The sequence below is a fragment of the Rhamphochromis longiceps genome, linkage group LG3 (genome assembly GCF_057381845.1).
Source record: "Rhamphochromis longiceps isolate RC_006_pf linkage group LG3, R_longiceps_female_GT1.1, whole genome shotgun sequence".
NCBI lineage: Eukaryota > Metazoa > Chordata > Actinopteri > Cichliformes > Cichlidae > Rhamphochromis > Rhamphochromis longiceps.
Genome location: NC_140559.1, coordinates 65,461,855 through 65,478,802, shown reverse-complemented (window position 1 = coordinate 65,478,802; position 16,948 = coordinate 65,461,855). Strand labels below are relative to the sequence as shown.

General features: G+C 41.4%; 1 protein-coding gene across 1 annotated transcript in view; it reads right to left on the bottom strand.

The window, feature by feature from the left end:
• Positions 1 to 15,886, bottom strand: part of arsj (arylsulfatase family, member J) — a 35,361-nt gene extending 19,475 nt beyond the window's left edge. The window contains exon 1 of the mRNA XM_085400721.1: positions 15,644 to 15,886. Within this exon, the coding sequence (XP_085256847.1) occupies positions 15,644 to 15,678 (35 nt within the window). The 5' untranslated portion in view covers positions 15,679 to 15,886. The remainder of the gene's footprint in view (positions 1 to 15,643) is intronic.
• Positions 15,887 to 16,948: the final 1,062 nt, after the last annotated feature.

The window sequence follows — 16,948 nt, the reverse complement described above, 5'->3', positions numbered from 1 at the left end:
ACATGATTTTTACATTTACATTTCTTATCTCTGTATTAAGACCATTATAGAAAAGGGCTGTGTCCTTTTTCAGAAAACAAGCTAGTAGGGTATTGAAATAGCGTTGCATTTTAGCAGGCGCTCAAAGTTCTATGAAAAATGTGCACTAGTGTTGTGACATCTAAATGAGGTGGGACTTGGCAGCCTGGTTAATTAGAAAATAAAACATTCTAATGTTATAAAGTTATTTTTGTAGGGTAACCTTAGACTAACCAAAAGAGGCTGAACCTTGAAAACACTCTTATAGAAAGGCAAGAAAAAAAAACCCAAGCACCTGGCTAATAGTTGATATGTTTATTTGTAAAATTGTTGCTGTGAGTTTGACAGAAAAGTGAGGACTGTGCTGATGCAGGCAGAAGGTCTTAACTGTACCATGCAATTGTTCATTTGCCAAATATAAAAGCCATTAAACTTATCCATAAATCCATTATCCATGACACATGGTGATGCACTGTCATGTAATGTGCTTGTGCAATCAAATTTTTTGTGATGTAGCGTTCTTCAAACATTATTCACTTACTCTCAGTTAAGTTAGGTTGGGGATGAAGATTTTTCCTGCTTTCACTGTCACCAGGACCTGAATTAAAAGCAGAAATGTCATACAAGTTGGTAGAAGGCATTCGAATTGAATAGAGGTTGCAGCTTTGCAAGCTAATAGTTCCCTCATAAATCCCAGAAAGAAATGTTTAGGTATCTAAGCTGAAAAATCTTAAAAGAATAAATTTAGCCTCAATGTAACCTTGACAGAAATAGGAGTGGGTTTTTTAAAAACCGTTTTTCTAAATATGAGACTCATTTAAGGTGTTTGTTTGCTCCCAGGTGATACAGCAGTCTCTATCTGGTGCTGACCTAAATCTCTCCATATGATCCAATTGTGCTATGTAAAGAAACCTGCTGTAAGTCAATGACCTGGGCCAGAGATGTTAGGAAAGACTGGAGGTGCTGTGAAAGGCCCTCACATTCTGTAACTTTAAGTATACAAAGTATACTTCACCTACCGCCTACTGGTGTTGGCCAGAGGGGCTGATGGCGCGATATGGCAGCCTCGCTTCTGTCAGTCTGCCCCAGGGCAGCTGTGGCTACAAGTGCAGCTTGCCTCCACCAGTGTGTGAATGTGAGAGTGAATGAATAGTGGGATTGTAAAGTGTTTTAAGTGTCTTGAAAAGCGCTACATAAATGCAATCCATTATTATTATTATTATTATTATTATTATTATTATTATTATTATTATTATTATTGTATTCGCATGCACATACACACCAGTCAACAGAGTAGTGTGTAGACAAATTATTTTTCTTGTTAGAAAAAAAGCTGATAGATTTAAGCATCCAGAGCAAAGATTGTGCAGGAGAGTTCATTTAGCATGTCTGCACGTGTTACTAGAATAGAAATGATTTATGAATCATCAGTCCATGATAAAAATCAAATGTATTCAGTTTCCTAAATAACACAATTCACAAACTTAATGTTCAGCATTGAAAGAGGTACAATTACTTAGTCGTGCTATTACAAAGAGATGAATATAAGGTTCAGAAACAGGATGTGACCTCAAGTTCTTAGAATGTTTTAGGAACTGAGCTCATCAAAAGTCACTTTTACTATGTGGTGGGATAGTTTTCAAGCAACACCTCATTTGATAGTCTGAAACAAATAATAAATGGTTACAAAAAAGAACAGTCTCGCCACATTAAATGGACATTATGTGCAATTGCTAAGTTTTCATGAGTCTCTGCAACTGCATTATGCTTAGGAGCTATCAGACACAGCTATTAATTATGATGATAAATGCATTTGAGATGCAGTATTTTTTTTTTTTACTTAGTGCTTCTTCCCCTAAAATCTAACCAGGCTTTATAATCTATACTGCAACAAGGCACTGAGAAGTCAGATATTAAATACTTTAATGTTCAGTTTAGAAAGTTGTTTTTATCTTTGAACATAGTTCAGGAGTCTGACCAAGAAAATATAGATGACTAAGTTAAAATAACTACCATTCGATGAACACTAGTGCAGTAGCCTGGAGCGCTGCAGGCACTGAAAATGAAAATGAAGATACTGGCGTCCCAGTCCAACCAAGTCATAGCTTATGTTTTCCAAGTGGAAGTTTGTTAGGCAGTTTGCTGACTTTAAGTTTGTCTAACCAAAACCTCAATAGCACAGGTGTTCAGTCTTATAAATTAGGTGACTTTTCAATCGTTTGATGGGAAATAATGCTTTGGAAGGATTAACATGGCATAATGTACTCATACCCTACAAATGGAAATGCCTACCTAGAGGTCATGTGCCATATAGGCCGCCAAGCTATTTCATTTTCTCCTGAAAAACATTATTCTTATTTTTTCCATGAACAAAAAGCAAGGAAAATCAGGGCAAATGTCAGATCTTGTAAAATGTATTCTGTGTTTCATCAAGAGTGGCAGGCTAAATTCTGTCAGGGAGCTGCAACTTTTTGTGCCAAGTGCGAACTACAACCACATTTTACAGTTTTTCTCGATTGCTTAAACACTATAACCAGGCTTTTAAACTAAAATTTCAAAACCGTAACGCTATTTTTCAAAAAGCTCACCCATTTCCCTGAACTATAAACACTATTCCCTGCTTTGACACATGAGTCAAATTTGGTGAACTGTTACTGCAAAACTCTACACACAAATCCCTACATTTTTCAGTGCTTACACCATGTAGTCATTTAGAAAGCACTAGCATTCAATAATGTTAACTTAAGTCAGCATAGCTTGAGCTCAATTAGCACACAATTAACCAGGTGGAAACACTAGGAGTCAAAATTTATCACACACCAATCAGAACCTTCGAATGTGTGACAGTTACAGTAATGAGTGCTTCTATTTTTGTAGGACACAGAGACGACCACCTGGTGGAGGCAGGTTAAGGCTTTTGTCGGAGGGGCAAGAGAGGGAACTTGTAAACATGGTAATTGCAAATAATGTAATCCGCCTGCAAGAGATTCAAAGGAGAGTGATTGAGGATGATCATCTTTTTCGAGGCATAAATGCCATCAGCCTCTCCACAATTGATCGCATCCTCCGAAAGAATCAATTCCGGATGAAACAGGCATACCGAGTCCCTTTCGAACGAAACTCTGACAGAGTGAAAAACCAACGTGTGGAATATGTTCAGGTATGAGTTTGGATATTGTATAAAGTATTGTGTACCATCACAGCATGGCAGTTTATGCTGCCATTTCAGCACTCTTGAACTGTGGTTCAGGGTACCGATTGACTCTACTGTGTTATGTGTTTTGCAGAGAATCTTTGAGATTGAAGGACGGCCTGTTCCCCATGAAATAATCTTTGTGGATGAGGCAGGTTTTAACCTGACCAAAAGAAGGAAAAGGGGGAGGAACATAATTGGCCATCGGGCTATTGTAAATGTCCCTGGTCAGCGTGGGGGGAATGTCACTATGTGCACAGCCATCAGCCAACGAGGGGTACTCCACCGCCATGCCGTACTAGGACCCTATAACACTATGCTTCTCCTTGCTTTTCTTGATGGTTTAAGACAACATATGTTCCAGCTGGACTACAGGGAACCAGCACAGCCAGAGCAGCCTCACTACGTTGTTGTGTGGGATAACGTCAGCTTCCATCGCGCTGCTCTGGTTCGTGACTGGTTTACCAATAACCCAAGGTTTTCTAATATCTTTCTGCCTGCATACTCTCCCTTTCTAAACCCGATAGAGGAGTTATTTTCGGCATGGCGGTGGAAAGTGTATGACCGAGAACCTTATGTCCGTGTTCACCTCCTTCAGGCCATGGAAGAAGCCTGCCTAGACATATCAGTAGATGCATGCCAGGGGTGGATCAGGCATGCAAGAGGATTTTACCCCCGCTGCCTGGCTAGGGCCAATATAGCCTGTGATGTGGATGAGATTCTCTGGCCTGACCCAGACCAAAGACAAGATGCTGAGGTGGAATAATGTTTTTTGGTGTGTGTTGTACTGTATAGTACATGAATAAAAATGTGCCACTGTACATACATTGGTTGCGTCTTTTGTGTTTATCATGTGAAAAGGTTTTTGAAGGGGAGAACCATAAGCAACCTAATTGTTTTGGAACTATTGTTTTGAATTAATTGTACCAGTGTGCAAAACTCTGTTGTAGTGTGTGTGTTTTTGAGGGCTTGTGTTTGATGTCTGAGGGCAAAGTTTGGTTTTTCAGCAAGAGTGAATAGTTTTGAGTGTAGAGCTTCATTTTGACCTGGAAATAGGATGTTTGGGAAATTGAGTGAGATGTTATGGATTTGTGTTTACTGTTGTGAGAATATGAGGCATAGTTTCAAGAAATGTGTTTTAGCAATCGAGAAAAACTGTAATACTAAATAAACACTTCCAACACATGTAAAAACTGTAACCTTTTAGAGTGCTTTTGCCTGTATACAACAGCAATGTAGTGGATGATTTCATTGTGTGAGCAGAATGAGATCTGAAGTGGATTACCCATATGAGCTCCCACCCCAGCTCTGTTATTGTCTCACACATTCCAGAGTGAGTTGATGGTGAACCAGATGGAGTCTACAAAGCAACTGTGTCTCAGTGGAGAGAACCCATGATTAGCTGATAGAAGAGAAATGTCAGCAATGCTGAGAGCTGCCTTAGTTCAGCTTTTGGCCCATTTAAGTTATGTTAAACTTTATTAACTGTTTGAAAAGCAAAACATTGTTCAGAGACTTTCAGCTCTTTTTGGGGAATCTGAATTAGCAATTTTGGGCCACTGGGGATAATCCAAACAGGTACGCTGTGTTCACACTACAACTGTGGACACTGGTTGGACTGGCTTTCCAACCAAAAATGTATAAATAATGTTGTCAGTCTTTTTTGAGTGACCTTTCTAGAAAGTTGAGAATGGCTTTAATATACTCTTTGCTTTTAATTCTGTTTGGTCTTCACTACTTCTAAACACGATGTTTAGAAGTACACACTGTGTTTTCAGCTAACTTTTTTAAACTATACAGTATAATCCACTGGCTAGTTGCTGAGTTTTAACTTTGTACAGCAGTGTAAATTAGGTTACGTCAAAACAGTGAAACTGCTGATCATAAAATGAAATCTGTGGATAAGGATTGTTTTTGTCAGGATACCTTGGCATTACATATGAACCTGTTATGCACGCTTTAATGTTATTTTCGATGTTAAATGTACTGGGTTAACAATCTAAACAAAAGTAAGCAGCAAGAAACAAACAAACCAAGTCAACTAAGCTTCAAGGATGGGAAACACCATTAGAAGCCTTGTGATTTGCACTAATCCTCACCCGTTTATCTCCTTATTTGAACTTTGTCTCTCTTTAAAACCAGAGTTTGCTTTCAGTGCTCAAATTTGTCACAAGTATGGCATCAAGGGAACTATGTCAGAGGACCTTTTGTGTGTTTCTCAGAGACACTAGTGGGCGCTGAGTGATGGGTTTTAATGAGATCATCTATATATGGTCAAGAAAGAGAGATTCTGCAATATTTTAGTACAACCTTTGATGCATTTTCTTCTGTGTATAACACCATCTATCACCATCTGGAAACTTTTTCTCTCCCCTACAACAATCTAGCGAGTCAGCTTATCTTAAAAGGCTAAAGGCAATGCTTTGACCTTTCAGCAGATCCACTCCAAATCTGGGGTGAGTTAAAAGTTATAATGAACAGCAGGCGATCCCAATAAAGAGTGATTAGGAAAAACAACACAGCAGACGCCTCCACAATAAATTAGTATTCAGCTCTAGGCTCCTGGGTTTTACGGGACTGACTGGGCAGAAACAAGCTGTTTCTTGCTAACATTTCGTGTCTACCAGCCATTTTAGTTTAATAATAAGCTGTACCATTTTACACAAAGGACAATGTTGTTTAAAAGATCACTTTTTCCAGCTTGTGTTGTGTAGGTTCTGTTGTGTTTATTAACCAGATTCAGTAAAATGATGATGGCTGTAACACAATCTTAAAATGATATTCAGTGTATTGCTCCATCAAAGCCACAGTCCTAACCTGCTGTTGCCTGCATTGTCTGCACGTCAGACAAGCCACAGCAAAGAAACCTTACTGGGTTAACAGAAGGGGCCCTGTTTGTTTCTGCTTGGCTGACTTCAGACATACTCTTCTGTTCAGATACAATCGCTATCTGCTTGGTTTCCATGATGTTGCTCAGGTGAACAAGAATCAGAATTCTCACCTGTCACCCACAGTTGCAGATGTTTGAACAGCTTTAGTCTGTGCGGATGCAGATGGATGATAGATTGCAGTGAAGCAAATTCAGAGAACAAAAGACAGAGTGAAAATTCTTAAAGCACAAGAGCAGTCAAAGAGCATAGAAAGACTGTCACCATTTAGCATATACAATTACCATATAATTGTAAAGTGACTTTTCCCCCGATATTTAATTTATTTTAATTTTTGGAGATTGCTTAGATGGCTTAGCAGTTTCAATGCTTTCTATTCAGATCATTTGGGGGAGTCATGATCGAAGCTTGTTTCATCACACAGACCAAAACAGTCAGTAAATACCACTATGTTTAGTTTTATACCAGGATGTGTGCCTTAAATTTACAGGTGAAACATAATGTATGAATCCAAACAAAATAAAAGTGACAGGAAGTTTTTGTCCTTAATTTAATTTTTGAAATTCAAGTTTCATGGTCAATGCCAGGAATGTTTACACAGTCCCTAAGAGCAAGAAGCAAGAAGAAAGATCTGTGCCATTGTCTCCTCACTTGTGAAAACCACTAAAATTAAGGGGACATTCCAAGCCACAAAAGAGGCTGGAGAGATGAACACGATGATAGTTGTAATGGTGGCCTTGACACCCTGTTCAGATGAAGAACAGATAAGGACGAGCTGTTGAGAAAATCCTCCACACAGACCTGTTGCCTTTTGAAATGTGGGCAAGTGTTGATGCAAAGGTATGCATGGTAAGTGGAAACCCTTATTTCGTTCTTGACTTTCAGGTACATAACACAGCTAGAGGGAAGACGCTACACACACAGGCCACTGGGGCCAAGGGCAAAGGCAGACAAAACAGATTGTGAGGCAGATAGTGTATTGCAAAAAGAGATACAGTGGGGCAAAAAAGTATTTAGTCAGCCACCGATTGTGCAAGTTCCCCCACTTAAAATGATGACAGAGGTCAGTAATTTGCACCAGAGGTACACTTCAACTGTGAGAGACAGAATGTGAAAAAAAAAATCCATGAATCCACATGGTAGGATTTGTAAAGAATTTATTCGTAAATCAGGGTGGAAAATAAGTATTTGGTCAATAACAAAAATACAACTCAATACTTTGTAACATAACCTTTGTTGGCAATAACAGAGGTCAAACGTTTACTATAGGTCTTTACCAGGTTTGCACACACAGTAGCTGGTATTTTGGCCCATTCCTCCATGCAGATCTTCTCGAGAGCAGTGATGTTTTGGGGCTGTCGCCGAGCAACGCGGACTTTCAACTCCCGCCACAGATTTTCTATGGGGTTGAGGTCTGGAGACTGGCTAGGCCACTCCAGGACTTTCAAATGCTTCTTACGGAGCCACTCCTTTGTTGCCCGGGCGGTGTGTTTTGGATCATTGTCATGTTGGAAGACCCAGCCTCGTTTCATCTTCAAAGTTCTCACTGATGGAAGGAGGTTTTGGCTCAAAATCTCACGATACATGGCCCCATTCATTCTGTCCTTAACACGGATCAGTCGTCCTGTCCCCTTGGCAGAAAAACAGCCCCATAGCATGAAGTTTCCACCCCCATGCTTCACAGTAGGTATGGTGTTCTTGGGATGCAACTCAGTATTCTTCTTCCTCCAAACACGACGAGTTGAGTTTATACCAAGAAGTTCTACTTTGGTTTCATCTGACCACATGACATTCTCCCAATCCTCTGCTGTATCATCCATGTGCTCTCTGGCAAACTTCAGACGGGCCTGGACATGCACTGGCTTCAGCAGCGGAACACGTCTGGCACTGCGGGATTTGATTCCCTGCCGTTGTAGTGTGTTACTGATGGTGACCTTTGTTACTTTGGTCCCAGCTCTCTGCAGGTCATTCACCAGGTCCCCCCGTGTGGTTCTGGGATCTTTGCTCACCGTTCTCATGATCATTTTGACCCCACGGGATGAGATCTTGCGTGGAGCCCCAGATCGAGGGAGATTATCAGTGGTCTTGTATGTCTTCCATTTTCTGATGATTGCTCCCACAGTTGATTTTTTCACACCAAGCTGCTTGCCTATTGTAGATTCACTCTTCCCAGTCTGGTGCAGGTCTACAATACTTTTCCTGGTGTCCTTCGAAAGCTCTTTGGTCTTGGCCAAGGCGGAGTTTGGAGTCTGACTGTTTGAGGCTGTGGACAGGTGTCTTTTATACAGATGATGAGTTCAAACAGGTGCCATCCATACAGGTAACGAGTGGGGGACAGAAAAGCTTCTTACAGGAGACGTTACAGGTCTGTGAGAGCCAGAGATTTTCCTTGTTTGAGGTGACCAAATACTTATTTTCCACCCTGATTTACGAATAAATTCTTTACAAATCCTACCATGTGGATTCATGGATTTTTTTTTCACATTCTGTCTCTCACAGTTGAAGTGTACCTCTGGTGCAAATTACTGACCTCTGTCATCATTTTAAGTGGGGGAACTTGCACAATCGGTGGCTGACTAAATACTTTTTTGCCCCACTGTAGTTAAGATAGTCTTCATCCAAACATGGAATGTTGATGAGGGGGAAGAGAGGAAAGAGAAGATTCAACTTAAATGCTTTGATACACTGTGTTTTCAGCTAATCTTTTTGGTTTCATTGGTCTCTACAATATTTATTTAAAAAAAAACTGTTCCCTTGCTACTGTAATTTGCTATCCACCTGTACTTTCACTGTGTGTGGATTAAGAGGAAATAATTACACATAAGTAATATAATGTTCTTCTGTATTATTTGAACCCACTAAGGTGAGCAGGAGATTAGAGTTGTAAGACGGCAGTGATCTGAATCGGGAACCAGCCTAAACCTAACTTTTGATCCCAAATTTTCTGGCCAGACATTATGGCAAAAGAACTGTCTCATAGATGGTCTAACATTCTTACCAAACCCCAACTAACTTATGTCCTACAAAACCAGCAATATTTCAAGACCACTGATAATCGATAAATTAGTGTCTCAGTGATGTACAGAACAGGGAATGTAATCTCTGTCAGTCTTAGCTTTTGCTATTATTTCACAGTGGTTTCTATTTGTTATGTATGGCTGGTCCCCTGCATGGTGCTCATTTAGTATTTAATTAAATAAAACAAAGAAAGTAAAATTCAGCAAACATTTAACAGTGTGTCTTGACGCCTACTCAATCACCTAGCAAGTAAACAGTACATTTCCACAAAGACTGAAACTAGCCCACTGAATGAACAATGGGCTATGAGGTCAGTTTCTTGATCATTAATATGCAAATTGTTGTGATACAGTCTAAAATCTAAGCAGCAGATCTAACAGGGACTTACCATGCTTCTAGATGAAAATACTCTTAAAAAGGTGTTTGAATTCACTGAGAAGGCTTGTCTATAACAGCATGAAAAGTCTAAGACCCAGTAACAAAGGAAGCTTGACTTAATTGTTGTGCGTCAGAAACCACAGTGATATAGGGAGAGTGTCCAAAGCGGCCAGACGAGAGAGGAGGATGCCACACCGAGGATGGGGACAAGTGGGTTAAAAATTTGTTTGACAAACCAGTCACCCAAGCAGAGAAAAACGACGCCACTTCGACGCCGAGCCAAATCCTGCTAGTGCAGTGGATCCCAAACTTTTTTTGCTAGGCCCCCCTTTGTTTTACAAGAAAAATGTCCCCCCCCCATGCGCACGTGCACAAACACACAGAGATTTTTTAAAACTCCTTTTTTGCATTTACGAGTGGACGAGGAATACAGAGTTCGTATGTGCCTTTTTTCACGTCATGCTGTGCGCCACGTTATTGTTTACATGAGATGAATTGCATATTCTGTCTTATTTTGGATATTTCTATTTTGTCTCTATCTTCAGGTTTTACATGCTTACACACACACACACGCAGTTACTGTCCCTCCATTTAGAAAGGCAGAGGCCTCATGGTATAATTATTTTACATGTAGTTGGTTTTTTCCTGTGTAATAATATTCAACATAGCTATCAATACATTTTTGCTAAATGGGTTTAAAAACATAAACAACTGTGGGATACTGTTTGTCCGTGATTTGAACCGGGGGAACAAATCGTGGCAGGATCAGCCTGATATTATTTGTATCCCACTGTAACTTCACTGTATAAACACCTAACATCTAGAAATGTCAGGAGTAGTTAGTCATTACAACAAGTGTTTGTGAACTAAAAATCAAGAATGTGGGATCCTGTTTGTCCGTGATTTGGCACTTGTGCAGGTGAAACCAAAGGGAAGATTTGCTTCACCATATTTTCTAGTCTTTGGCTTAGAATGAAGTTGGTTTGGAAACATATTCAGCGATGCTTCATCTCCTGCTTTGCGTTTGTGGAGGCACCCCGTGCTAGCAGTGTCCAAGCGTTGCTTCTTTTTTTTTTTTTTCCCCTTTTCATACCCCCCCCCCCCCCCCCCCCCCCCCCCCCTTGCAATGGCTCTGCGCCCCCCCTAGGGGGCGGGCCCCACACTTTGGGAAGGTCTGTGCTGGTGGAACTGATCACAGCCACAGAAACAGTGATTTGAAACATTATCATTACAGACATGGAAGCAGAGCAACTACAGCAACTATCGGCCTGTCTCAGCAATGCAAAGCCCCCAGCATCCAACATCAGCATGGAGGAGAGGAAGGCACTCACATCACTTAGTAATTACAATAACATTATCATCCTTCCAGCAGACAAGGGTAGGTGCACAAGAAAGACTATTATTATAAACTTTTGTCAAGTAAAAATACTTATGAGCCCCTGAAACGAGACCCAGGAAGTGGGTGATAGATTGTCTGAAGCAGTTAGAACAAGACAATGCTATTGATCGGACCTCATACCACAGGCTTTACCCAGGGGAATCAACACCAAGTCTGTATGGTTTACTGAAGATACATACACATATGATAAATGTACCAATTATCATACAGACAATTGGTACATTTAAGACCAATTGTCTGTATGATAAACTCGGTCACCTATAACATTTCAAAATTTCTGGCTTCTGTTCTCAACCCCTTGGTGGGCAGCAGAGATGGGCAGTAACACGTTACTTCTAACGCGTTACTGCCCATCTCAGTAACGCGTTACTGTAATCTGATTACTTTTTTCAAGTAACGAGTAAAGTAAGGGATTACTATTGCAAAAACTGTAATTAGATTACCGTTACTTTCCCGTAGGAACGCTGCGTTGCTGCGTTACTGCGTTACTAAAACCGGGATTTTTTTCCGAGAATGTCTCATGACAATGACGTAAGCGAGTGCGACGTTCGTGACAACAGCTGTGTGCAGATCAACAATGGATCAAATATCGAGTGCGGGAGAGAGTATGAGTGTGCAGCGTTTAAAGCGTGGAAGTACTGACCTTACTTTGAGTTTGATTCCATAAAAAGTGACAAAAACATTAGCGTCCGTTGTGCGTGGGAAGAAAACTTCTTTTTACAGCGAAAAAAACCCCTAAGCAAGCACGAGTGCGCTACGACGTAATGGGAAATTCACAGAGAAACTCGTGGATTCTTCCACTGACCGCTGCAGCACACCTGCACCAGGGCAAACCTCCGCACCCACACCCAGAACACCTGGATTTTGTTGAGAAGGTGAGAGATGTCATTATGGAGGCAGATAAAACAATGATCTCGTACAATGTTACATCTCTCTTCACTTGCGTTCCAGTCGCTGATGACCCCAACCTCAGCAACAGGACCACTCTCAGCCCCGACCAAGTATGTTTGCTTTTGGAACTGTGTCTTAATTCCACCTATTTCACATGCAAGGGTCAGTACTAGAGGCAGAAACATTGCTCCCCAGTTTCACTCATTGTACATGGAAGAAGTGGAAAAGAATGCTTTGCTATCCTACCCTGGAACACCACCAAGTCAATGGTTCATGTATGTGGATAAAACCTGGGTGAAAATCAAATTTCATGATGTACAACAATTCATGGAGTTGACCATGGATCAACTCGGTGGACCAACACATCAAATTCACCAGGGAGGATATGAAGTGGGAGGTTAGCCTTCTTAGACTTTGAGATTTCCATCAGTAATGGGCAGTGTTGGGTAAGTTACTTTAAATTAGTAACTTAGTTACATTACTAGTTACTTCTATCAAAAGTAACTCAGTTACTTCAAGTTACTCGTTACTTTCAAAGTAACTAGTTACTAGGGAAAGTAACTTTGATTTTACTCAGAATTCTCTTGTTAATGTGTTGCTTCCATAACTTTGCCAGTCTTCTAACTTGCTTACTTGCCACAAGTGCACTGTGCCACCTACCAATAGAAAGGAAAAGATAATGTGCATATTTCCACGAGAGAAATCCCACGCCTGGACCGTCATTGACTGCTGCCAAGACTCTAGCCTACGTCACAGCGTCATGTGCGCTTTTTACATCCAACACAAAAACTGCAGTCGTGGTGCTTTCAATTGTACTCAGAACTCGGAAATTCTGCCTTCTGAATAGGAAGATGTAGGTAACACCAGACTGCAGATGAGCTGCATACAGGGCTGGACTGGGACAAAAAATTGGCCCGGGCATTTTGACTAGAGGCCGGCCCACCATTATAGGAAAAATCTTAAAGCCTTTGAATGAAAACAAACACTGTTGTGACAGTGATGTACACTGTTTTGATGGTATATATATGTATCAATCTATCAATCGTTTGCTGTAAGATTCAGATAATTATTTTTTAAAAGCTAGACATTTTAAATGAGAATAAGAAAGAAAAGTATTTCCTTGTGCCCCCCCTTTCCCTGTTAATGCCCCACCTGGCCCCCTGGCAAAACTTTGCTAGACCCGCCCCTGCACAGTTACCAGCTGTCAGCTACCTAAAAAGGATCCTGGTGTTATTTGTCTCTCAGAAACAGTTCATAACTTCCCTTCAACTCATTCATGTCACCTAAAGGGTAAACCTGTTTCTCCATCACCTGTTCAGCTCTGATGATTCAGTAAGGACGTCTCCTGGTTTCATCTTCATGTTTCCCTCTCACCAGATAACCAAACGATATCATGACCAGCAGGTTTACAGCTGTGGCTCCAGCAAACATCAGCTGATAGTAGAAACTTCTTACCTGAAGTTCAGTTCACACTTGGACCGCCGGCCACCTCAGGTCTCTTTTCCTTCTGCGTCCCTTTTCCTTCATCCACCTGCTGGCCTCCACCACTTGCTAATGTCACTGAATCTGTGGAAGCCCCGCCATAGTCACCACACGAAGTAACGAGTAACGACCCTATCTAAATCGTAGTAACGACTAACGCGTTCCTGATTTTGGAATAATAACAAGTTACCGTGCTCGTTACCACAATAATAACGTAGTTACTGTAACGCGTTACTTAATAACGCGTTAGTCCCAACATTGGTAATGGGGGACATTTAAAAGTTTATGTGTACTGTAAATCTAGGCATAGGGTTCAGTATTTAAGATTTGAATCTCATCGTCCACTGGAGCACAAACTGGATGCCATCAGGACACTAAAACATAGAGCGAACACCATCCCCACAGACACAGTGGCCAGGGAAGCAGAAGGACATCACATCAAGAATCTCCAAAGGTTGATTCTGTTCATCTGGACGTAACGATTTCAGTGGGAGAATCTCTCCTTAAAAGCTGAGAAGCATTTAGAGAGATTCTCCCTCCCACTGAAAGTATTACGTTCAGATGAACAGAAACAACCTTTGGAGATTTAATTACCTGGATGATTGAGAATGCATCAAGATCACATCAAGAAGGCCCTGAGTAAAAGTGGTTATCCCAGTTGGACATTTTTCAAAGCTGGGAAAGAAAGCTCCAGTGAAGGACAATTGCTGCCTAAGCGAAAACCCTTAGTGATCCCTTATGTGTGAACAAGTAAACATGAGACAGAGCAACTGGTAAAGGACAAAACTGAGATTTGCACTGAGATTTTCCTTATTTTACTTCTCTTTAAGATGCTGCACCATCAGGTGGGACAAGGTTCCAGGCTGACTCCTGCAGATAGTTGTGTCAACATTTTGCATCGATCATTGCATGGAATCCCTTGATTTGAGCAAACCATAATCTTAATCATAATCTTGTTTTTCTTGCATATTTACTATGCTCAACATAACATTCTCTCCATGTTTCATCATTTTGCCATTTCAGAAAGTAGTTTTCTGTAGAGTGATGGAAAGTAACGGTATGAAGGTATAAAATCAGATGCTGGAAGTGAAGTGAAATAACTGTTTTGCTAATCATCAGTCAGAGTCAACTCTCAATTCAGTTTTAAGAACTTTGTGTCTTAAAATGAACTTTGTTGACAGATCTGTCAATTGAGTTTTTAAACGCCTTTGCATTGACCAGATGCTGAATCCTTATGATTAGATTCATACAAATGAATAGTTGTGGGCTCCTTACCTTTGTAGCTAAAAACAAAATTGCAAGTTGTGTGCAAGTAAGAATGATGAGTCAGCAGGGTTGATCAGAAAAACATCTGCTTTCATTATTCTTTAACCTGTCCCCACTTAGGAACAACCTCTTTGCTGTCCTAGATTCTAATCCAACTCATTCTCCAAATATACACCCACACACTGGGTGCAGCACCGGGAACCAATCAGGGATTTCTGTTGGCTCCAAGCCGGTGACCTGCAGTGAACAGAGTGATTCATATCCACAAGTAAGGTAGAAAAGTGTATAATAATTAATGTCTTAAATTAAATGTATTCATTGTGTGACTTAACTCTGAGGGAACAGACAGAATTGTACTTTTTACAAAGGAAGTCTCACTAGCAGGAACACTTTTGTTCCCTGATCTCTTTCTGTTAATTTACTTCACCATCTTCTTCTACCTTCGAGGTGCTCCCTATTGGTGGCTCGGTTCATCACCCTATCTCTTGCATCCTCCGTTGGCACAACAACCCTCCTTTACTACATTCTTGAATCTTCTTTTGCTCTTACCTGGCCACTTCATCTTCAACATTCTTTATGCGCTATATTCACACTCTGTCCTCTGTGCATGTCCAGTCCACCTCAAGCTTGAGTCTCTGTCATAGTCCTGGGTTTTTAGACCTTGAGTTTAGAGTTCATCTTTAAACTCTAAACTTTTAGAGTTTAGAGTTTAACCTGTCAACAAATATTCTCTATTCTCTCTTGTCATTAGCTTGTTTGTTGTTTATATTTTAATCTTCTTGTATTTTCATAGCATTTCTTCCAGTTACAACTTACAATAGCATATTTTTCACAATTACCCAGGTGGAAAGAAATGTAGAGGAATTTGAATCATAGTCTGCCTGCACCCTCAATTTCACATTTCACAATTTACACTGCTGCCTGGCCTAATGGAGGTTTTGTTGCCCAGCCTGAAGGCCCAACAGAATTCTGGTCATATCTCCAACAGTGCCTGCATTTTCCCCAGGTGTGTTGGATAAAACTAGGCACCACTCTTTCTCACCACCCAGTTCTGAGGACACCTTAACCACCCTGTCTTTCTCCTTTGGTCTGAGGATGCCAAGCACCTACCTGCTACTCCACATAGGTCCACTGATGCGAGGCATCAGTCTGCTGGCTGCTCTGCCCAGGGCCCAACCCAGAGACCGCTCCGCTCTGCAGCCTCCCCTGAGACCCCATTCACTGTAGTTCTGCCCCTTAGGTTCTGCTTCCTGAGATTAGCCTAACCTTGAAGCTGCTTCCTCAGAGCTTGCCACATCCATGACTGAGTGTTCTGACACTTCTGAGTTTCCTAGTTCTGACTCTTCTACTGAGACAGCTAACTGTATCTTTTGTGCCTGCTAATCGGGACTATCCTGAACCCAGTGAGTCCAAAATGACCTGCACAGCCCCAGCTAGTAAATCCAGTCTGTCCTGTGGAGCTCCAGCCAGGCCCTGAGGAACCATTGTGCTCCGTACAGCTCTAACAGCCTCTGCCTGTGGTCCTGCCTGAGGGTTCCTGTCACCTGAGGGAGGAGGTTCAATGTTGCCTGATTCAGGTCTGCTGCCCTCTCCACTCCTCTGCTTGCCTCCAGCAAGCCTGGGTTTCTACATCTTCATTGCTGGCCCCCCACTAAATCTGCAGTGCCTGTCACCTTCACTGCGGCTACGTCCACACTAGCCCGGATAGATTTATAAAATTGCGTTTTCGTCTGAAAATGCTCAGTGTCCACACTAGCATTTTCAGTTGTTTTCACAGAGTTGCGCGGCCACATTGAAACGGCCGAAAACGTTTCCGTTCCAGTACTGTGCATGCATGAAACGCAAGAAGATTTGACCTGCCTCATTTCTGTCTGCCGCTTATTTACTTTCCAGCTCTTTGAAATGCTGCGGCAAAATGTTGAGGAAAAGCACCGAGTTGTTTAAATGGACTAACAATGAGGTGGAGTTGTTGCTGCGAGTAACACAAAAGTACAAAGTTGCAAAAGCAAGTGAGAATTAAAGAATTTGAAGAAAAGCTATCTGGAGCATATACAGACCGATAGGGTTAGAGCAAAAACGCGGTCTCAGTGTGGACAGGAGGCTAAAATGAAGAGAAAACGATGTGTTTTCAAACGAAAACCCATTAGTGTGGACGTAGCCTGGTCTCCACCCCTGCTGTTCCAGGGGGGTCTCCAACAGCTGTTGGCTGTTTTCTGGACTGTTCTTTAGCTACCTTGGCATCAATTTTCATGCTCACTGTCGAGGGTTCGAACCCTGGACTTGCAGTCACAGAAAGTATAATCCCAGCCATCTGCAAAGAATTTACATTACAATACACCAACTATGCATATGCCTCATGGACTTTAAGTGTGACTGGAGCTCAAGAGGTAGAGTAGGTCATCTAATAATCAAAAG